This window comes from Mizuhopecten yessoensis, unplaced genomic scaffold (assembly GCF_002113885.1).
Source record: "Mizuhopecten yessoensis strain PY_sf001 unplaced genomic scaffold, ASM211388v2 scaffold1869, whole genome shotgun sequence".
Taxonomy (NCBI): Eukaryota; Metazoa; Mollusca; class Bivalvia; order Pectinida; family Pectinidae; genus Mizuhopecten; species Mizuhopecten yessoensis.
In genome coordinates, this window is record NW_018404262.1 from 154740 (window position 1) to 180025 (window position 25286).

The 25286-nt window shown below is 34.6% G+C and overlaps 1 protein-coding gene across 1 annotated transcript in view; it reads right to left on the reverse strand.

Annotated features, from left to right (window-relative positions):
• The window catches only part of LOC110441543 (chromodomain-helicase-DNA-binding protein 1-like), a 67767-nt gene that overhangs the window by 41757 nt on the left and 724 nt on the right, over nt 1-25286 (reverse strand). Inside the window, exons 3-10 of the mRNA XM_021484724.1 lie at nt 13663-13814; nt 12875-13175; nt 10473-10553; nt 8989-9041; nt 8503-8589; nt 5535-5693; nt 907-1049; nt 411-636 (exon numbers count right to left, since the gene is read on the reverse strand). Of these exons, the coding sequence (XP_021340399.1) occupies nt 411-636; nt 907-1049; nt 5535-5693; nt 8503-8589; nt 8989-9041; nt 10473-10553; nt 12875-13175; nt 13663-13814 (1202 nt within the window). The remainder of the gene's footprint in view (nt 1-410; nt 637-906; nt 1050-5534; nt 5694-8502; nt 8590-8988; nt 9042-10472; nt 10554-12874; nt 13176-13662; nt 13815-25286) is intronic.

The window sequence follows — 25286 nt, forward strand, 5'->3', positions numbered from 1 at the left end:
CCTGGGCAGTTTGGTTATTGAGAAGAAGTTGTTTAAAGTTTTTAACATATTTGACCCCTGTGACCTTGAAAATAGATGAAGGTCATTTATTTGAACAAACTTGGTAGCCCTTCATCCCAGTTTGCTTCTGGCCAAATATCATCACCCTAGGCCTTTCGGTTATTAAGAAGAAGTCGTTTAAAGTAAAATATTGACGCCGGCCGACGGACGGCCGACGGACGGCCGGACGGACGGACGACGGACGCCGCACCACGGCATAAGCTCACTTGGCACTTCGTGCCAGGTGAGCTAATAAAAACTCACATGAAAACAATTGTGAATAATATATATATAATATGAAAGTTCTCTTTTGATTTGGGCTTATAACACCTATAAGAGCCCCTCTCCCAACTGATTCTAGCAATGCATACCATTCTTTAATCTCGTTGGTTTTCTTGATGTAATTCTCCAGCCTCTTGAGTCCATGAACCTTCTGCTCCTTGAGATTATCGTACGACTCCCAGGTGTTGTGGATATGAGCCCAGTTTTTCCATTTGATGAGGTACTGCTGGGACGTCTCCTCTGTCTTGGGGTCACAGCCGTCGTTAGGGTCACCGTTGTCCTGTACATTGTAGATGGTTGTCTTACTGCCAATGGCTAGACAGAAACCGAAACCAGTAGGTTAAATTCCATAATATATCTCACCAGTACATCTTTGCCCCTTTTTCTGCTAAAACAATACATTTGTGTGCGGGAAATAAATTTCACATTAATTTTAGACTTTTAATATGATGGATAATTTTTGCAAATCAGGAAATATATCACCGATTGCAATTCTGTGTAGGAATATACACATAAAACCCCTCATCATTCATGTCAAAATGATTCCATGGGGTTCCTCCAATTTTATGGTTTATGGTTGTTTACCTATTTTGCGTCCCATCCTATCGCCAAGGATTTTCTCTATACACTCTCTGTTGTCCTCAACAACAGGCTCCGCCGCCTCTTCTCCTGGTGCCACCTCTATCAGGTCGTCAGAATCAGTGCGATCATCCGACTGCTCCTTGTAACTGTAGAAATAAAGTGGTCAATGTTTAACAGTACAAGGCACTGGCTACAGCTACAAAGCTTTCATCACTTATCATGCAAGTCGAGATATGTTGCAGTTCAAAGTTTTTTGTTTGAACTAAATAACATTTCAAAGGTATGAGATGGTTATCAAATGCCATTGAAGAAACTTTGGTAATAGCCAAGATCTGATCGCCTCCCCTTCTAGTTCTGGGTTAAAAGCAGTAAAGTAAGTAATAAGTTGGGCGAAAGAGGCTGTTTGTGTGACAGTTCTTATTTACCAATGACCTCTTATATTGACTGGTTCAGAATTCAAACTGCTGATAGACAATATCAAAAACACTTTTGCATCATGTGAGATACTTGTATTCTACAAGAAAGAAACAGAATCAAAAGACAACAGTGTACTGATCATGATGTTTGATAATAAATTATACCATGAAATGAATTATAACAGCACACCTAAATGAATCAAATTTTTTAAAGAACATAAAAAAGGTGAAGTACTAAATTAAAATCAGACAGTCATGCAAACATAGATTTAGTGATCCTATGAGATCATGAGATCATATCATGGACGAAAATTCGACAATATCCATCAGGTATGCATTTACAACAAGAGTACCGCAGCGTGGAACAATATAGCCCGTCGAATGCCATATAGTGTTATATACTTTCTTACATTGAAATATGATATGCATCATTCTAAGAGTGGTAAGCTGACATGCTATAAAAATGTAAGAGAAAATCTCCAGACAAAAAATCAAATACTGAAATGAACAAAGGGCAATAACTTTAGCAAAATTCGTTGAATAAAAATTCTTTTAAGGGAGACACAACTTCATATCATAATCATAATGTATACCAAGTTTCAAAGAGATCCGTTGACAAATGTAGGAGATCACCAGACAAAAATCAAATACTGAAATAAACAAAGGGCAATAACTTTTGCAAAATTCGTCAAATCAAAATTCTTTTCAATGAAACACAACAACATATCATGATTATTTAGCCTGCTAAGTTTCAAAGAGATCTGTTGAAAAATGTAGGAGATCACCGGACAAAAATCAAATACTGAAATGAACAAAGGGCAATAACTTTTGGAAAAATTGTCAAATCAAAATTCTTTTAAGGGAGACATAACTTCATATCATGATTATAATGTATACCAAATTGCAAAGAGATCGGTCGAAAAAAGGTAGGAAAAGATTGCCGGACAAACAAAAGTTTACGCCGGACAGACGGACGGACGACCAACCCCATACCATAATACTTCTGTCAAAGTTTACGGGCGTATAAAAAGTTATCTCCACCTAGAGTTGCCTTTACTACTTAAAACCTTAACAACTGATGCTTCATACTGTAATATCCTGAGAGGGATATGAATTGTTTCTACAAAGAAAACATACATATAAAATAAGAATGAGAAATGAAAATGAAATAAGCTATGCTTCACAATATGACATTAATTCTTTGATAAGGGGAGGTAGAAAGTGTAACAAGCAAAGTATAAGAAGAAGAGTTCTTGGAACACATATTTCACAATGTTTAAGATAAAAGGGTCTAACTTTTTATTCTGGAACATCTTTAACTAACTGCATTGATTCAATATAGTGCACAACAGCAACGACTTGCAAACTTGACGGAAGAAATGATCAAAAACTGACAATAAGTAAGGCGGGCAAAGACAACAATCCATGCCTTACCTAACATTTTTCTTTGCACTTTTCCGTCGTAGGGCGGGAGCTTTGTTAAGCTTGTTCCCTGTTGCTTTGCCCCTGAGTCACACAAGAAGAAATCTATCAGTACTATTTGTACTGATATATATGTGCATACAGCGATTTTATCAGACACATCCCCTCCCAAATTTTACTAAATTTCTTGCTATTTAAATTATAGATATTTTTCAGAAATAAAAAAATATAATCAACAGAAGAAAGTTAATTACCATTTTTCCCTTTTCAAGAATATTTTATATTCAATCAACCCCCCTCCCCCTTTCTTTACATGCTTCTCATTTAAAGTCTTTGAAATTCTCGTGTCATTTCTGAAATACAGCACATTTCTCCCCCTTCTAAGGTACAGCCTCTAATGAGTAAAATCACTGTCCTATTGAATATAATCATTCATCAACATGGCCAGACTTAGTAAATTTAAGTATATATTCATAACTTCTAATCTCCAACAGTCTTGAAGAATTCTGGACACATTTAAGGAACAAGAAATTGAGGAAATATTTAAGTACAGCTCATATTATCGAAGAAATGTTTTGGAAACATTTTATTTATCTTGAAGGGCTATTCCAGAAAACAAGAGGCCACCTGGAATATTGTTTTCAATTCAAAACCTGTTGAATATCATAAATGTTTATAAAAGTGTACAAGAAGAACTAAATCCCGACGGGCAGGCAAGGTACCAACAAGGGACATTAGTATTAATTTCTTCATGCCCTACAAATTTATATGTTGTTATTGGGTCGGGATCAAAACCGTTTCCGTGTTTTGCAAGTACACTGATTAAATCAAAAGGCTGCCCTAGTCAGGCAATGACCACCACCAGTAAAGGCTGTCCTAGTCAGGCAATGACCACCCCCAGTAAAGGCTGTCCTAGTCAGGCAATGACCACCACCAGTACAGGCTGTCCAAGTCGGGCAATGACCACCACCAGTAAAGGCTGTCCAAGTCGGGCAATGACCACCCCCAGTAAAGGCTGTCCTAGTCAGGCAATGACCACCACCAGAAAAGGCTGCCCTAGTCAGGCAATGACCACCCCCAGTAAAGGCTGTCCTAGTCAGGCAATGACCACCACCAGTAAAGGCTGTCCAAGTCGGGCAATGACCACCACCAGTAAAGGCTGTCCTAGTCAGGCAATGACCACCACCAGTAAAGGCTGGCCTAGTCAGGTAATGACCACCACCAGTAAAGGCTGTGCTAGTCAGGCAATGACCACCACCAGTAAATGCTGTCTAGTCGGGCAATGACCACCACCAGTCAAGGCTGCCCTAGTCAGGCAATGATCAACACCAGGAAAGGCTGTCCTAGTCGGGCAATGACCACCCCCAGTAAAGGCTGTCCTAGTCAGGGAATGACCACCACCAGTAAAGGCTGCACTAGTAAGGCAATGATCACCACCAGTAAAGGCTGTCCAAGTCGGGCAAAGACCACCACCAGTAAAGGCTGTCTAGTCGGGCAACGACCACCACCAGTAAAGGCTGCCCTAGTCAGGCAATGACCACCACCAGTAAAGGCTGTCCTAGTCGGGCAATGACCACCCCCAGTCAGTTACTTTGTGGTGTGTGGCGCAAGGGTCCTGTAGTAAGTGGGGGATATCGATGGGGACCATTCAATAGCTGTCCAGCAGGAGTGGTCACTCCAGCCTAAAGCAATTATCTATGGGTCCTATCTACATCATCAATGGCGATTGATATGAAGAAACTACTCTTTCTCCCTGCAGAACATTTTTTCAAATATTACTTTTTAAGTCATTATAATGAGGGATGAATTTAAGGCTACAAAAGATAAGAAATGAGTCATTCAAATCAATTCATATACCTAACCAATGAATATTTCTATTACAAGTGAATTTGAACAATTACAACGGCAAGGTTTTTTTATTTGATTTTAAATTCACAAAAACTTTGGTATAAAAAATACTTTCAAGAAAATGAGAAAAATTTAGGGCGAAATCTACATGAAAGACAACCTTCAAAGTGAGTTTGCCATTTCACATTATTTACTAGTACAATACTTAATATGAAAGAAATAGAACTGATCGTTGCAATATGAGGAAGATCAGTTTAGTTCTTCCTTTGGCCATTTTGTTTTTATGATCAATCTCAAAATATAACATGCACAACTAGGGATCAAGGGGAACCTACCTATCAAATTTGAGAAAGCTCCCTCAAGTTATTCCTGAAAAATAGCACTAACAATCCTTCAATGTCAAAAATTGAAGACGGCCGCCAGTCGGCTGGCCATTTTGTTTATCTGATCAGTCTCAAAAGTAAATATGCATAACTAGGGACCAAGGGGAACCTACATATAAAATTTGAGAAAGATCCCTCTGGTACTTCCTGAAAAATAGCGATAACAAGAACTGTTTAAGGGCAAACCACGGACAGACCAAGGACGCAAGGTAATTTGAATAGCCCACCATCAGATGATTTTTTTCAGAATGAAAATTATGAGAAAATTCAAGAATCCTAAGTATCCCAAGAAATGTTTCAATTAATACAATCCAGTCAGTTTTAGCTATTGAATGTCATTTACTCTCCTATAACTTTCAATTAGTAAATAATACACTAGATAAATATCAGGAAATCCATGCAGTTTTATCAGAAGTAACAGAACAACCCTAAATAGTTATTCAGACAAGTTTATAAATTGACCTGAATTATCTGGCTAACTTATTGTGAATATAGAGATGATGATGATATTATGAGGATCAGCAGTAAAGCAAGCATGCCACCAATTGTATAGAATACCTACCTAATCTTACTGGCAGTGTTTCTAAAGGACGTCCTGCGATCTTCATCACTGTCAGAGTCGTACGAGTCAGACAGGCGCCTCTCCCTCCTTTTCCCTCCTGCTGCTCGTCGATGTTGTGTCTTTGTTGGGCGACGGGAAGACCTCTTTGACTGTGGTGGTCTGTTAAGAAAAGATAGCGCAATGTTAAAGATTTCTTAAAGAGCAAATTGCCCTATTCAACTTAATTTGTATGCATTTATCCTTTATAACATTATAATTTACAAATAAAGTAACATAAAATATTTTTCAATTTAAATAGATTTCAAACTAGCCTGTTTCATATGTATTTTGGGAAGCATTTATGGAAAGTAAAATATCAACGTTCAGAAGCTAATTAACAACTTACAATTAAAATCATTACGGCGTCAACAAGCCGTGTTCAAAAAGAACACGCCAACAAACCGAACGGTTGTTTCAGCATGTCACTTACTGCATCTGGCTCGTCAATTAATCAATAGAACGTTTGAGGTCGGTGTCATCCTTGTTTTCAGAAGCAGTGTACAACAATGTATCTTCTTCAGAGACTTGTTGTTTGCGCTCATTGTCAACCTAAGATTACGCATACACGTATATGGAAATGTAAAATTTACATTGCATGTACATGTTTCAAACCATGTGTCATGACTTGTTTCGTTTGATGTGTACTTATCCACATTTTCCTGAACTGTTATGGTATTTCTGATTACAAGAGGGTAAAATGAAGAACATTACAAATGCTTGAAAGCTGTCCATACCGGCCACTGCACTGAAAAGTAATACCATAGAACCAGAGACGTATTAAACGTCTCTGATAGTTCACTTGACTTTTTTATTTGTAACGTTTACATGCAAACGTATACGTGTTAAATATATTTGTAAATGTTTCAAACAACATACTTATATATCTATATATCAATTAATTGCCATATTAGACTGTTTCGTTGAGCATATCCACATGCTATTGCGTACACAGGGACTTGACACGTTCCTATGACCCTGACTGTGACTGCTTATGAATATTTCCTGTCTTGATAAAAACTAAACAGTTTCAATTGTAACTGCAATATTTATTCAATATTGAACAAAAACTTAATAAAAACGAAATCAATAAGGTATCATTTTCCGGGGAATTATCTCCATGGATACGCTCCATCTAGAGTAACACTGCAGCTGACATTCGTGGGTACACAATGTACTATCGGCACACAGGTTATCTAACGTCACTGTACCCATATCGGGACATTTTTTAGATAAATATCAATGTTCTTTATACAATACTATACTATCAGTTCCAAAAATGTTTGTTCGTTTTTCATAAATAGATACCATCCACTTTTTCTTTTTATCACAATTTGATATTTCGGGCAAGTGGTTCTATAAAAAGAACGCGAAATACCATCAAAGGTACGTAGGCCGTTGAACCGGCGTTACTGTACCCTGGAAAGGACACTTCCGGTATTTTGGCGAATATTTGGGGATAAACGATCAATATTGGCAGAAAATATGCATAGTTGAAATATGTTGGAGACAACGAGGGTTCTGATTAAATTTTTCTCCCAACTCTCATTAGTTTTGATAAAATAGACTTTGGAAAATTATATCCAAATAAATAGCGTCGCACGGTACGTAAATCAGGAAAGTCTTGTTTTGGTCATTATTCCTACCTTTAAATTGTTCATGCAACGATAATCAGCAGCCAATAAAGCTTAATACAGTTTATTTGTCATGACAATATTCTCACATAAAACTGTATACATAAAAGTACTTCTTTGCATTGAATAACAGTTTCTTGCCTCGATTGTACACTTACTTTTATTATTAAAAATAATGTTATCGTTTTCGTGCACATCGTTGTTATTATATAATTTACAAATATATTTAAGGAGGTATGAAAGTTATTTAACTGAATGAGTTGCCGAATCTTGCACCGTTCTGTGATATTACTTTTCAGTGCAGCGGCCGGTATGGACAGCTTTCAAGCATGTGTAATATTCTTCAGTTTGCCCTCTTGTAATCAGAAATACCATTACAGTTCACGAAAATATGGATAAGTACACATCAAACGAAACAAGTCATGACACATTGTTTGAAACATGTACATGCAATGTAAATTTTACATTTCCATATACGTGTATGCGTAATCTTTAGTTGACAATGCGCGCAAACAACAAGTCTCCAAAAAGATACATTGTTGTACACTGCTTCTGAAAACAGGGACGACACCGACCTCAAACGTTCTATCGACCAATCGACGAGACAGATGCAGTGAGTGACACGCTGAAACAACCGTTCGGTTTGTTGGCGTGTTCTTTTTGAACACGGCTTGTTGACGCCGTAACGATTTTGATTGTATGAAAAACAAGAGGCCCATGGGCATAAACCGTCACCCGAGTCCTACAGTATTTATTTTTGTTGTTGAAATATGTACCAATTTGAGTACAAAATAGTAAAGTATAATGTTAACTTAAGTTTGTAAGGACCATGAGCTGATCATTCCTAGACCGAGTTTCAGTTAAATCGGCCTATTAGAACTTGTTTTTAAGTTTGAAATAGTTTTTCAAAAAGGCGGCCGTGGCGGCCCTATTGGATTTCTGATCGACCCGAAAAATAACAACACTTGGTCAGGGAGATGTCAGTAACCTACCCATGAAATATTAATGAAATCCCTTTGTCAGTATTTCAGCTTAAGTTGAAAATGTTAAATGTTAACGGACGACGGACGAAGACGGATAGCAATTAGGTCACTTGAGCTAAAGCTCAGGTGACCTAAAGAAACTAGTATCCTGGCTGGCAATGATATCAAATGATCACACTTTACAACAACATTACCTTTATTCTGGTATTTATACGCAGTTCTCATGTTTATGTTTATCTATTTATGGCACACATTTGTCTTCAAGGTAACTACAGGTGAGAACTCTCCAGGGAAATGTTTTGCTATCTGTCTTACCGTTTTTGTCGGATAGCAGCTTTGTAGCCGTCACTTGATCCACTGTCACTGTCACTGGTGCTATGACTACCGCCCCAGTCCCCAGACCTGAAATCAACCATTCATGTATGTTACAACTAAAAATCAACCATACATGTATGTTACAACTAAAAATCAACCATACATATATGTTACAACTAAAGCCAAGTCATTTCCTGTTCTACTGCCGCTGTATCATCTCGACACATAAATACACTGGTATCACCAAAATATAGAAATTTCCATGAATCGTGCTTCTTTAACTTCAAACTTTCATCAGAATAATATAACAATTCCATTTTCAGAGTTAAAGTGCAAAATATAACACCATACCAATTTGTTCAGTTATAAGTCTATTACAAATAACTTTGAAAAAGGTCTAGATTTGTTTTCAAGTGTTGTTTTTTGTAAATTAAGAAATAAAGTCTTTCAATAAATAATATTTAAAACATAAGCCAGGTTACTCACCCTTTTCTCCGGGATCGTTTCTTGCCTGAAGAATCCCCATCATCACTTTCATTCTACAACAAATGATAGGAAGTTCTCATAACCAAGTCTTTCAATCTTCCACCAGTAACCTTGTTTTATCCATGTTCTAATGTGATCATACTCTCCCATCAGTAACCTTGTTTTATCCATGTTCTAATGTGATCATACTCTTCCACCAGTAACCTTGTTTTATCCATGGTCTAATGTGATCATACTCTTCCATCAGTAACCTTGTTTTATCTATGTTCTAATGTGATCATACTCTCCCATCAGTAACCTTCTTTTATCCATGTTCTAATGTGATCATACTCTTCCACCAGTAACCTTGTTTTATCCATGGTCTAATGTGATCATACTCTTCCATCAGTAACCTTGTTTTATCCATGTTCTCATCTTATCATACAATCTCCAGCATTGTGTTATTACCTTTCTTTGCAATTGGGTAAATGGTGAAATTATCTAAAATCGGGATTTTCCAATATAAATCTAAAATGAATTCACAGCTATTCCCAGTGCTATTCTTTCAATGCTTTTTTTATTTAAATGTTTATTACTTGAAATGTTATATAACTACATCGATATCTGAAAAGCAGGCTTTATATATAGTCCTTAGCTTCTTTTGCATATCCCATTCAACTGTATAAACTGAACCTTAAAAGGAAAGACAGGCACAGATAGGGACCAACGGTGACCTCTTGAAAATTTGTCTCTTGCATATTGAAGGATTCAGACTTTCCTGGCTGAAACTTACTGACTGAATCCCTAGTTTACACTGCATTTAACAATGCTGTTTAACAAAAAATTAAGGACACGTTCTACAATTTAGTACAGTTAAAAGCACACATAATTCTTGATTTATTGTCATATGTCTCAAAACTCTAAAACTGCATTTTGACCTAAGATCATTTGATAAGCCCAATTCCTGTCCATGTTTATACATTTATCACAAAACCTTTCTGTACCACCGTGACTGTTTCAACAGGATATGTGAAAGCAACCCTAGACTCATCTTTTTTAAAGCTGTTTCTGGAGATTTTTTAGAGTTCCAGACAAGAGCTTTAAAAAAGATGTCTGGAACTCTAAAAAATCTCCAGAAACAGGACAAGTTGATTGTATTACAAGTATATCTTTATTTAATGTGTTTACATCCGAGATTTCACAATGAAATCCACATATCTCTCTAGCTATTTAACTAGAGAAATTTAACAACAAAATCTGAGACACAGATTTATTTATTGCCTCAATGCATAAATAATAATCTCATGTTTTAGTAACTTTTTCAATTTCATTAAAATAGTTTCTAAAATCACCTAGTACAGCTCTATCTAACCCAACAAACCCACAACAATATAAATGACTGATCATGATCAGTTTAAAGCAGACATTTTTTTTTCTGACTGACCGAGCGAACAGCATGCACAATGTTGTTGGTGATATACCTAGTGGAGGGTGTAAAAACTTACAATGGAGGTGTACCTAATGGGCTCCTTCTTAGACCGGCCTGACCGCCTCAGTCCATACAAGTCAGGATTCTGTTCCACAATCTGAAATGAAAAATTCATGACACTGTTTATTACCCGACAGCTGTTATCCAGACGATGTTACTTCTAATGAAATAAAACAAAGGAAGAGAGAGATCCAAGAGGAATCCTGGCTCACCATCGTAAGATCTTCATTAGTTGTATGATATTCTGATTAAAATATTAACTTTATTTATTTTACAACAATTATGAAACAAGCTTTACAACTTATACTGATCACTCTTGTTGGCCCGACTGCCTTACTGTGGGAGGAGAACCAGGAGAAAACCCACAACCTTTATATATCTGATCGGGGAATCGAACCCCGGCTGCCTTGGTGAAAAGCAAGTGCACTATCCACTGTGCCGCCCGACTACAATTATTCTAACTGCTGATCTTCTTTTCTGTCCTTTATTCGAATCTTCATAAGCTGGGATTGATAGTTCAAAGTTAGGTCATCATTTTACAGGGCTCGGGTTTAAAGTTTTTAACCACTAGGAATGTGCCTTGTGTCAGAAAAAAAGTTGGCACTCAGGAAATAAAACTGCTTTACTAGAAAAAGACAGGTTCTAATTTACTTATCATTTTGCTTTTCATGGTGATCAATTTGTCATGCCTTAAATATTATTATTTTCACTAAGTTACAATTACAGATTCTGCATTTCATATAAACCAAGTTAGCTGCATTTCATATAAACCAAGTCAGCTGCATTTCATTTAGTCACATGCCAAACATATCACATTATATTCTGATTTGGTAGTGAAGGGCAATCGGTTTAAAATCATAATCGATAATCGGTTTGTTATCGGAAGTAGTAAACCCATCGATGATTAAGCAGCTTGTATAATCAGTTTATAATTGTTTTGGACTGAATACCAAAATTAAGTGAGAACACTACCATCACATCAATAGACAGAGTTGTTCACTATACATGAGGTTTGGTTCTTTTATAATGAATAAATATCAAGCAACTTTTATGCATTTTTATTAATCATATAGTATAAATCATTACAATATATGACTTTCGAAGCATACTGTACATGGAAGAGATTTAAATATTTTAATTTCAATGATAAACCGATTATATCAATTAATGAATTTGTAATTGATAATCGGAATCAGAAAGGGCAAACTGATCTATTTTCGATTATAATCAATCATCAGCCCATCACTATGATTCGGACAGAATGAAAACCAAAGAAAGAAACAGGCCATATATATAAACGATCATAAATACAATTTGCGATGACATCTCATACACAAAATAAGTGTGCATATATTCATTGAGAATTTGAACTGACTTATTATCTCTGTCAATGTAAGTGATTTTTCTGAACCCTTCCCGAAAAAAATAAACATATTAACGAGTTAATTTAACATGCATATACTTGCTAACTTTCATAACTAGCAACATATGTTTGATTCCCTCTCATTACTGCCGATACCTGTTAAAAAGGGATGCATTTTTAGAAGTTCTGCTCCATGGTTCGTTTCAGCAAGTTACAGAATGTTATGAAGCATTGTAAATATGCTTTGCAGTACATCATTCAAGATGCCCTCAGAGTCATTCAGGAACAATACGTTGAACAGTTTCTGTTGTTTGATGTCAACTCAGATGCTGTGATGAAAGTAACTAAGTAAAATAATCTATTTAGTAATTTATTATTTTTCACCTGGCACCGGGACGAGTGTGGTTGTAAATCCCACTTGTCCTTTTCAATTTTCCCCTGGTCAGGACGAGTGGATGGATGGTTAGCCTGTGCCCTGATTTGACCCAAAAACTAAAACAGTGATGTGTAAAATATATGTACAGAACAAAAGAGAATTCCGTTTTCTGGCAGTCATATTTTTCTTCTGATCAAGCATCTTGAAGCTCAAATCAAAGTATGCAAAACTAGCAAAAAGAAGTACTTTAAACGACATTCCTCAAACTTTACATGTAGATGATTTCCACAGCAATAACAGCTTTGAACTGTCAAAATCAAAGATTGCTACCTGGCAGCCATCTTTTTTACCTAAGGAAACATGCACAAATATGGACCAAAGGGGATTTTAAATTTTCTAAAACTTTACAATGATCCTTCAAGACTTTCTCGAGAAATAGTGACAACGTACAGTTATCACCAAGATCTGTCAAAATCAAAAATGAATGCCTTATGGCTGTCTTGTTTTTTTCTATCAGTCTCAGAATGAAACATGCAAAACTAAAGAGCAGGGGAACATTTACATGAAATTTCAGAAAGATCTGCAAAGCACTTCTTGAGTAATAGTGATAACAAACTAAAACTGTCGTAGATGAGTTAAAAAACATTTACACAGCTGTCTTAGTTTGTAACCGACTTACTTCCTTGAGTTCACCGATATTTGCTTTGCGAGGACGACCCTTCTTGCCTGTTGAGGGCACATCTTGGGAGTCTGAGGTGGTAAAATCTACCTTGGGTCTCTTGGTCTCGTGATCCTCATCACTGCAGTCTGATCCACTCTCAGACTTGTTAGAGTTAGCTTCACTCTCATTGCCATGGCTGGAATCTGAAGAGCTATCTGATGCACTGGACTTGACTGACTTTTGAACTTCACCTGCTCCAGATCCTGACCCTGACCCTGACCCGGATCCCGATTCAGAATCGGAGTCTGAACTTGAACCACTGAAATAGGACATCATCATCATATCCTGATATTCTGCTATACACAGAAGAATGTACAGAAACCAATTACCAACTTACAAGGCACATCAACTATATAGCCTACTTTTTCTATTCTTCAGCGTTAATTCCTTATTTCTATTCATTATCATTTCAGTGTAATTTGTCCCTTCTCAATAAACCTAAACTTTCCTTCTTTGAACAACCCTTTATGCTTCAAATATGCTTTTAATTTCTTCCAAACTCACTTCTGCTATTGATCAGTTTAAAATCCCTGCCTTTAAAGAATGAAATGATATGGAATCATTTTACATAGAAAGATATCACTCATGTCAGCTATTAACGACATTTTCTAGCTGTATTCATTCCCTCGACCTTGACCTTTAGAGAATGACTTATATAATTATCATGATGCATTTTGATAAATTATTTTGAGTTATGATTGTAATATACACCAATCAAGCACATCAGCGTACGTAACAAACATTACCTTGAGTTGGAGCCTGATCCGCTATCTTCTACATCATATTTTTTTTCATTTGAACCATTTCTGGAATCAAGTGAGGATTTATTTAACTTCAATTTCGAGTTGTCATCATTACATGTTGGACCAAACAGGGGGCTGCTGAAATCCAATCCACCCTTAAAATAAAAAAAATAAAAAAATATCAGAAACTATTTTATGTGCCTCAGATAACGTAGTAAGGTTCCTGTATAGCTGTACTTCTCCTCTTTAAAGTATTACACAAGAATATTAGTTAGTCTACTTTCAAAGCAAATGTTTTCCACTTCACATGTTGATATGACCTTGAGATGACCTTGATAGTTAATGATCATTACAATTTATGACACCTTCCACTCCTGACCCTTACACATAGCCCGTATACAGTGCTGAGTATCCTCACTATATAACACTTCAGTTCACCCATTCATATAAAATACAGACTAAGTACTTCATATAGTATATACATATATATATCTTGCTTGTGGCAACTTCTGAACATTTTTAAAACATTGGAAGGTACATATAACAACTTGCTTCAATTGATAGTAGTCTTGTTAACAATTCCATGTAAATAATTAGTGAAATATCTCAAATGGGTCCGTCTTAAATTCTCGAAAAATCAACATCATATGAAAGTTAAGAGTGTACACATCCTGTAGCCACAATTTCAGCTTGGTCCACATTCAATTATCATGTGTTTGTTGACTTTTTCTTCACAATAGACATGTCTGCAATGTTCATACAAGGTATCAACACCCAAGTTACATTATAATGACTAGATGTAACGGACAATGTCAAATGTTCCGTACTTCAACCGATTTACTCTGTAAATTTTTCAACCACAAATTATAAAATGTCAACTGACCCACAGACAACTTAATTGTGACGTAGACGGTAGAGCATTCTGTCATGAACGTCATCAAAAGTTAATTATTTATCCTAAAAATGTTTAGACATCAAATTCCACAAGCATTATCAACCCAAATACCTTAAGTAATGCAAAAACTAACAAATAAGATTGTGTTTGCATTAGATAGACCTCTTGGATTATAATTCATGCCTTTGTGCAATAATTGTCAAATGCACTTTTAAAAAACAGTGGATTTCAACAAAATCTATGATATCTTCAAAGCCAAGCATTAGAAAATATTTATCACAAAGGTCAAGGTCACAGTGACCTTCACATGTTGATGACCTTGAGATGACCTTGATAGTTAATAACCATTACAATATATGACACACCCACTCCAGACCCACACACACAGCCCCTATACAGTGCTGAGTATCCTCACTATATAACACTAGTACAGCCTCCATTTTATACACACCCACTGCAGACACAAAATGGATGCCTTATAATCAACATGTACCAGTGTATTCTAAGATAACTCAGCATCAAAATAAAAAATAATCATGAATTCGTCAAATAATAAGGATATTAGCAAACATGAGTGCTAATCAACATTGAAGCTCTTGTTCAGTTCTACAATTGATACAAAATACAGACTAAGTACTTCATATAATTATACATGTATACACTGTATACCTAATTTGTGGCAACTTCTGAACATTTTTAAATCATTGGAAGGTAAGAATTACACCTATAACAACTTGCTTCGTTTGATAGTAGTCTAAATATTAAATCCTTGTAAATAATTAGTGAAATATCTCAAATGGGTCCGTCTTAAATTCCCGAAAAATCAACATCATATGAAAGTAAAGAGTGTATACATCATGTAGCCACAATTTCAGCTTGGTCCACATTCATTTATCATGTGTTTGTTGCCTTTTTCTTCACGATAGACATGTCTGCAATGTTCATACAAGGTATCAACACCCAAGCTACATTATAATGACTAGATGTAACGGACAATCTCAAATGTTCCATACTACAACAGATATGTTCTGTGAATCTTACAACCACAAGCTAAAATGTCAGTTGACCCACAAACAACTTTATTGTGACGCAGAGCATTCTGTCATGAACATTATCAAAAGTTAATTATTTATCCTAAAAATGTTTAGACATCAAATTCCACAAGCATTATCAACCCAAATACCTTAAGTAATGCAAAAACTAACAAATAAGATTGTGTTTGCATTAGATAGACCTCTTGGATTATAATTCATGCCTTTGTGCAATAATCGTAAAATGCACTTTAAAAAACAGTGGATTTCAACAAAATCTATGATATCTTCAAAGCCAAGCATTAGAAAATATTTATCACAAAGGTCAAGGTCATAATGACCTTCACATGTTGATGACCTTGAGATGACCTTGATAGTTAATAACCATTACAATATATGATACTTCCCACTCCAGACCCACACTCAAAACCCCTATGCAGTGCTGAGTATCCTCACTATATAACACTAGTACAGCCTCCATTTTATACACACCCACTGCAGACACAAAATGGCTGCCTTTATAATCAATATTACCAGTGTATTCTAAGATAACTCAGCATCAGAATTAAAACTAAATCATGAATTTGTCAAATAATAAGGATATTAGCAAACATGAGTGCTAATCAACATTGAAGCTCTGGTTCAGGTCCACAATTGATACAAAATACAGACTAAGTACTTCATATAATTATACATGTATACATTGTATATCTAATTTGTGGCAACTTCTGAACTCTTTTAAATCATTGGAAGGTAAGAATTACACCTATAACAACTCGCTTCATTTGATAGTAGTCTAGTTATTAAATCCTTGTCAATAATTAGTGAAATATCTCAAATGGGTCCGTCTTAAATTCTCGAAAAATCAACATCATATGAAAGTTAAGAGTGTATACATCATGTAGCCACAATTTCAGCTTGGTCCACATTCAATTATCATGTGTTTGTTGACTTTTTCTTCACAATAGACATGTCTGCAATGTTCATACAAGGTATCAACACCCAAGTTACATTTTAAGGACTAGATGTAACGGACAATGTCAAAGGTTCCGTACTTCAACAGATTTACTCTGTAAATTTTTCAACCACAAATTATAAAATGTCAACTGACCCACAGACAATTGAATTGTGAAGTAGACGGTAGAGCATTATGTCATGAACGTCATCAAAAGTTAACTATTTATCATAAAAATGTTCAGACATTCCACATGCATTATCATCCCACATCCCTTAAATCATGTCAAAACTGACAATTAAGATTGTAAAAGATTGTATTTGCATTAGATAGACCTCTTGTATTATAATTCTTGTCTTTGTGCAATAATCGTCAAATGCACTTTTATAAAACAGTGAATTTCAACAAAATCTATGTTTTCTACAAAGCCAATCATTAGAAAATATTTATCACAAAGGTTAAGGTCACAGTGACCTTCACATGCTGTTGACCTTGAGATGACCTTGATAATTAATAACCATTACAATGTATGACACCTTCCACTCCAGACCCTCACTCAAAACCCCTATACAGTGCTGAGTATCCTCACTATATAACACTAGTACAGCCTCCATTTTGTACACACCCACTGCAGACACAAAATGGATGCCTTATAATCAACATGTACCAGTGTATTCTAAGATAACTCAGCATCAAAATAAAAACTAAATCATGAATTCGTCAAACAATAAGGATATTAGCAAACATGAGTGCTAATCAACATTGAAGCTCTGGTTCAGTTCACCAATTGAAACAAAATACAGACTAAGTACTTCATATAATAATACATGTATACATTGTATATCTAATTTGTGGCAACTTCTGAACATTTTTAAATCATTGGAAGGTAAGAATTACACCTATAACAACTTGCTTCATTTGATAGTAGTCTAGTTATTAAATCCTTGTAAATAATTAGTGAAATATCTCAAATGGGTCCGTCTTAAATTCTCGAAAAATCAACATCATATGAAAGTAAAGAGTGTACACATCCTGTAGCCACAATGTCAGCTTGGTCCACATTCAATTATCATGAGTTTGCGAACATTTTCTTAACAATAGACATGTCTCCAATGTTCATACAAGGTATCAACACCCAAGTTACATTTTAAGGACTAGATGTAACGGACAATGTCAAATGTTCCGTACTTCAACAGATTTACTCTGTAAATTTTTCAACCACAAGTTATAAAATGTCAACTGACCCACAGACAATTTAATTGTGACATAGACGGTAGAGCTTTCTGTCATGAACGTCATCAAAAGTTAACTATTTATCATAAAAATGTTCAGACATTCCACATGCATTATCATCCCACATCCCTTAAGTCATGTCAAAACTGACAAATAAGATTGTATTTGCATTAGATAGACCTCTTGTATTATAATTCTTGCCTTTGTGCAATAATCGTCAAATGCACTTTTATAAAGCAGCGAATTTCAACAAAATCTATAATATCTACAAAGCCTAGCATTAGAAAATATTTATAGCAAAGGTCAAGGTCACAGTGACCTTCACATGTTGATGACCTTGAGATGACCTTGATAGTTAATATCCATTACAATATATGACACCTCCCACTCCAGACCCACACACAAAACCCCTATACAGTGCTGAGTATCCTCACTATATAACACTAGTACAGCCTCCATTTTATACACACCCACTGCAGACACAAAATGGCTGCCTTATAATCAATATTACCAGTGTATTCGAAGATAACTCAGCATCAGAATTAAAACTAAATCATGAATTTGTCAAATAATAAGGATATTAGCAAACATGAGTGCTAATCAACATTGAAGCTCTGGTTCAGTTCCACAATTGATACAAAATACAGACTAAGTACTTCATATAATTATACATGTATACATCGTATATCTAATTTGTGGCAACTTCTGAACATTTTTAAATCATTGGAAGGTAAGAATTACACCTATAACAACTTGCTTCATTTGATAGTAGTCTAGTTATTAAATCCTTGTTAATAATTAGTGAAATATCTCAAATGGGTCCGTCTTAAATTCTCGAAAAATCAACATCATATGAAAGCAAAGAGCATACACATCATGTAACCATAATTTCAGCTTGGTCCACATTCAATTATCATGAGTGTGCTAACTTTTTCTTCACATTAGACATGTCTGCAATGTTCATACAAGGTATCAACACCCAAGCTACATTTTAAGGACTAGATGTAACGGACAATGTCAAAGGTTCCGTACTTCAATAGATTTACTCTGTAAATTTTTCAACCACAAGTTATAAAATGTCAACTGACCCACAGACAATTTAATTGTGAAGTAGACGGTAGAGCATTCTGTCATGAACGTCATCAAACGTTAATTATTTATCCTAAAAATGTTCAGACATTCCACATGCATTATCATCCCACATCCCTTAAGTCATGTCAAAACTGACAAATAAGATTGTATTTGCATTAGATAGACCTCTTGGATTATAATTCTTGCCTTTGTGCAATAATCGTCAAATGCACTTTTATAAAACACTGAATTTCAACAAAATCTATGTTTTCTACAAAGCCAATCATTAGAAAATATTTATCACAAAGGTTAAGGTCACAGTGACCTTCACATGCTGTTGACCTTGAGATGACCTTGATAATTAATAACCATTACAATGTATGACACCTTCCACTCCAGACCCACACACAAAACCCCTATACAGTGCTGAGTATCCTCACTATATAACACTAGTACAGCCTCCATTTTGTACACACCTACTTCAGACACAAAATGGCTGCCTTATAATCAACATGTACCAGTGTATTCTAAGATAACTCAGCATCAAAATAAAAACTAAATCATGAATTCGTCAAATAATAAGGATATTAGCAAACAGGAGTGCTAATCAACATTGAAGCTCTGGTTCAGTTCCACAATTGCAATTGATACAAAATACAGACTAAGTACTTCATATAATTATACATGTATACATTGTATACCTAATTTGTGACAACTTCTGAACATTTTTAAATCATTGGAAGGTAAGAATTACACCTATAACAACTTGCTTCATTTGATAGTAGTCTAGTTATTAAATCCTTGTAAATAATTAGTGAAATATCTCAAATTGGTCCGTCTTAAATTCTCGAAAAATCAACATCATATGAAAGTAAAGAGTGTACACATCCTGTAGCCACAATGTCAGCTCGGTCCACATTCAATTATCATGTGTTTGTTGACTTTTTCTTCACAATAGACATGTCTGCAATGTTCATACAAGGTATCAACACCCAAGTTACATTATAATGACTAGAAGTAACAGACAATCTCAAATGTTCCATACTACAACAGATATGTTCTGTGAATCTTACAACCACAAGCTAAAATGTCAGTTGACCCACAAACAACTTTATTGTGACGTAGAGCATTCTGTTATGAACATCATCAAAAGTTAACTATTTATCCTAAAAATGTTCAGACATCAAATTCCACAAGCATTATCAACCCAAATACCTGAAGTAATGCAAAAACTAACAAATAAGATTGTGTTTGCATTAGATAGACCTCTTGGATTATAATTCATGCCTTTGTGCAATAATCGTAAAATGCACTTTAATAAAGCAGTGAATTTCAACAAAATCTATGATATCTACAAAGCCAAGCATTAGAAAATATTTATAGCAAAGGTCAAGGTCACAATGACCTTCACATGTTGATAACCTTGAGATGACCTTGATAGTTAATAACCATTACAATATATGACACCTCCCACTCCAGACCCACACACAAAACCCCTATACAGTGCTGAGTATCCTCACTATATAACACTAGTACAGCCTCCATTTTGTACACACCCACTGCAGACACAAAATGGATGCCTTATAATCAACATGTACCAGTGCATTCTAAGATAACTCAGCATCAAAATAAAAAATAATCATGAATTCGTCAAATAATAAGGATATATGCAAACATGAGTGCTAATCAACATTGAAGCTCTGGTTCAGTTCTACAATTGATACAAAATACAGACTAAGTACTTCATATAATTATACATGTATACATTGTATATAATTTGTGGCAACTTCTGAACATTTTTAAATCATTGGAAGGTAAGAATTACACCTATAACAACTTGCTTCATTTGATAGTAGTCTAGTTATTAAATCCTTGTCAATAATTAGTGAAATATCTCAAATGGGTCCGTCTTAAATTCTCGAAAAAACAACATCATATGAAAGTAAAGAGTGTATACATCATGTAGCCACAATTTCAGCTTGGTCCACATTCAATTATCATGCGTTTGTTGACTTTTTCTTCACAATAGACATGTCTGCAATGTTCATACAAGGTATCAACACCCAAGTTACATTTTAAGGACTAGATGTAATGGACAATGTCAAATGTTCTGTACTTCAACAGATTTACTCTGTAAATTTTTCAACCACAAGTTATAAAATGTCAACTGACCCACAGACAATTTAATTGTGAAGTAGACGGTAGAGCATTCTGTCATGAACGTCATCAAAAGTTAATTATTTATCATAAAAATGTTCAGACATTCAACATGTATTATCATCCCACATCCCTTAAGTCATGTCAAAACTGACAAATAAGATTGTATTTGCATTAGATAGACATCTTGTATAATAATTCTTGCCTTTGTGCAATAATCGTCAAATGCACTTTTATAAAACAGCGAATTTCAACAAAATCTATGTTTTCTACAAAGCCAATCAATAGAAAATATGTATCACAAAGGTCAAGGTCACAGTGACCTTCACATGCTGTTGACCTTGAGATGACCTTGATAATTAATAACCATTACAATGTATGACACCTTCCACTCCAGACCCTCACACAAAACCCCTATACAGTGCTGAGTATCCTCACTATATAACACTAGTACAGCCTCCATTTTGTACACACCCACTGCAGACACAAAATGGCTGCCTTATAATCAATATGTACCAGTGTATTCTAAGATAACCCAGCATCAGAATTAAAACTTAATCATTTACTGATCAATTAATAATGATATTAGCAAGCTTGAGTGCTTATCAACATTGAAGCTCTGGTTCAGTTCCACAATTGATACAAAATACAAACCAAGAACTTCATATAATTATACATGTATACATTGTATATAATTTGTGGCAACTTCTGAACATTTTTAAATCATTGGAAGGTAAGAATTACACCGATAACAACTTGCTTCATTTGATAGTAGTCTAGTTATTAAATCCTTGGAAATAATTAGTGAAATATCTCAAATGGGTCCGTCTTAAATTCTCGAAAAATCAACATCATATGAAAGTAAAGAGGGTACACATCCTGTAGCCACAATGTCAGCTTGGTCCACATTCAATTATCATGTGTTTGTTGACTCTTTCTTCACAATAGACATGTCTGCAATGTTCATAAAAGGTATCAACACCCAAGTTACATTATAATGACTAGATGTAACAGACAATCTCAAATGTTCCATACTACAACAGATATGTTCTGTGAATCTTACAACCACAAGCTAAAATGTCAGTTGACCCACAAATAACTTTATTGTGACATAGAGCATCCTGTCATGAACAACATCCAAAGTTAAAACTATTTACCATACAAATTTTCAGACATCAAATTTCACATGCACCATAATTATAGATACACAAAATAATGTTAAATGTGACAAATAGCTACAGGATTTTCTTTCCTTTAGATAGACCTTACATTTTACAGTTCTAGTCCTGGAGCAATAACCTTGAAATGCACTCCTATAAGTGCAAAACTATAAATGTCAACCAAACTGATATTATTTTAATAGCCTAGCATATAAAAATCAGTATTACAAAGGTCAAGGTTATAGTGACCTATTTCCACCTCACATGTTGATGACCTTGAGATGACCTTGACAATGTATGACACCTTCCACTCTAGACCCTGACACATAGCCCCTATAAAGTACTGTGTAGCCTCACTATGTATATAACATTGTACAGCCTCCATTTTGTACACACACAAACACTGGTATCAATATTGCAGACATAATATGGCTGCCTTTATAGTTGTTTACCATCTGCTGAATATTTTGCAATTAACAGTATTGTATGCGATTTACTGAGGGGTTTATGTAATTACATCTCCACACTTTAACCAAAAGTTCATCTCTTTAACCTATTAAAGGTTATTTTTTTAGTCTTTTAAAAATCAAGCAGGATTTTAAGTTGTTAGAACTATTAGTCAAGTGAAATTCTTAAAAGTTTACAATAAATAGAATTGACATTGACAATAGGTCTTGTAATGATGTATGATGTATGCCAGTTATAACAGAGTTTGAGATATATACAGAATTCTCAAAAATATTTCACCCATAATTTCATGTAGTATACATGTTGATGAACATGTAACCCACTTCTGTTGTAACTGAACGACACAAGAGTCATGATACAAACAGGAAACGTTCTGTTAGGCATTAAGGCTGATTTACAAATTCAAATTGCTAATTGTAGATTCTTGAAAATTAAAGACAGCTGTAGTATCAAAAAACTTTTAGCTTTTTTGTATTACAATCTCATAAGCAATCAAAAAATCAGCTATAAATGACCTTCAAACAAAGTCAGACATTTTTTTTTTAACTCTATATAGATGATTGTCATGTTTGATATGTTACAGCTGCTTGTACCTCATTGTCTGCAATATCAAGACATATATACAGTTTACGCTGATTTACAACACAAACGAAATGGAATACAGTAACAAAAGGGAGATAATGCAACAAGCCATTTAAAGTCAGCACCATATCTCATATTTTTTCAACAGAGAATTTATGATTGAATTTATATGCCGTCAAAAAGCTAACATCTAGGAAGCTGGCTTGATTCCATTTGAACGATGTAACCAACATACCTTGCAGCAAACAATAGTTTATTTATCAAGGAAAGACAACTCATTTCTTTAGATACATATATGAACAATTAATGATATAAATATGAATCTAAAATTTTGTAACTTGCAGTAAGATTATTATGTAGCAAAAAAAACACCTTCCACAGCAGTATTATGGTCTGTAACATTAACAAAAGCAACAAAAATGTAAATAAAATAGCTTTTCCATTCAACCCAATTTTACATTTGTCCCATTATTGGCAATAATAGAATAGTCATAAAGCATGATTAAAATATGATATTGTTTTAAGCTATCAATATGTATAAAAGACCTATAAATAGTAAAACAATCACAACACATTTGTATTGCAGCAAGTTGCTTAGGTTTTGTTTTATTCAAATTCATTATAAATCTACCATCAAAATGAAATTCCATTTTAAAGGTCTTATTGATAGATATCACAATCATGATACATTCTTAGCAATAATATACTTGTATTCTTATAGCTCTAATTAAAGTATCCTACAAATGTTTTAAAGCATTTTCACTATTACACAATAAAATTGTAATGCAGGCAAACTTTACAAATGCTGATTTATTCATAAACCTTTACTTTTCAGACATTATAACTATGTAGATTAATCCTTCCAGTCCTTAATCATCCATTAAACATTGGTTAACAAGCAACGTTTGGAACTTTCACACTATCAAAAGATAAGCTCTGTTTTAGCTGTAAGCAATCTATCTATACACCTATAAACCTTTTAATATTGTCATTTAAATATGCATTTACAAGTAACCAGATGAAATCATATAGCAAGGATCTTGCATGCTATAATACACTATTTTTACACTAATTTGCAGTATAAAAACTTACATTTGTAATATTGATGTATGTGATAATTAAAAATTAATGCAAAACAAACAGAATTTCATGTTCCTGGACCACTTCCTAATATTAATATTCTAATTAATGAGTTCCTTTAAATGCATTATAAAACAACACATTGAAGTTTTTCACTTAAATGGTGTTTGTCTTGTTCCACAGAGCACACAGGAATAAAGAATGGGGGGGGGGGGGGATTTTGTTAGTAAAATGGTTCTTCTTGTCTAGTTTACTCAGCAAATTGGAGCCCATATCCTTACTCATACAACTAGTATTTAAATTAGTAAATAAAGAAAACAAAGCCTACTATTTGTATTTTCTTCTGGTCATTTTCCACTGAATGTCAAGTTTTTTCAGTAAAGAAAACAACATATTTCTCACCATTTTTCTTCCTTTGGCATCATTCTGAATACCTTACAACTGTTTAAACAATGTTTACCCATAGTCAGGTGAATTTACCATTCGCTGAATGTTTGTTGCTACTTATTTACAGTACCAGCATTGTAGTTTTGAAATACATCAATAAATACCAATAAAAACAGAAGAAAACAATAGAAAAGAACCATTTAAATCATCACAGTTACATGCAAAAGCATTTAAACTACACAAACATAGCTTCATTTATACAAATGCATAATTAGCACGAAATTCACACAATATCACTTCAATGTTTGTATCATGACGATATGAGTACAGAGAAAATAAACAGAGTCCAAAAAACAAATGTAAATTGCAAAAATGGGCCTGTAAAGAAATAGTCAAATTTCAAGGTCATACGGAAGACAAACATGTTTAGAGCATTTTAACACAAAAATAATCATGAAACACGTCCAATTATGATATTTTACACGATATTTTTTGCCTATGGTCTGAAAAACAAATTTCAGAATCAGCAAATTTATGAAAGGGGGTAGCCTCAAGTCTTTGCACATATTACAAATCGTGTCTCATTGACACAAACAAAAGATACGCCA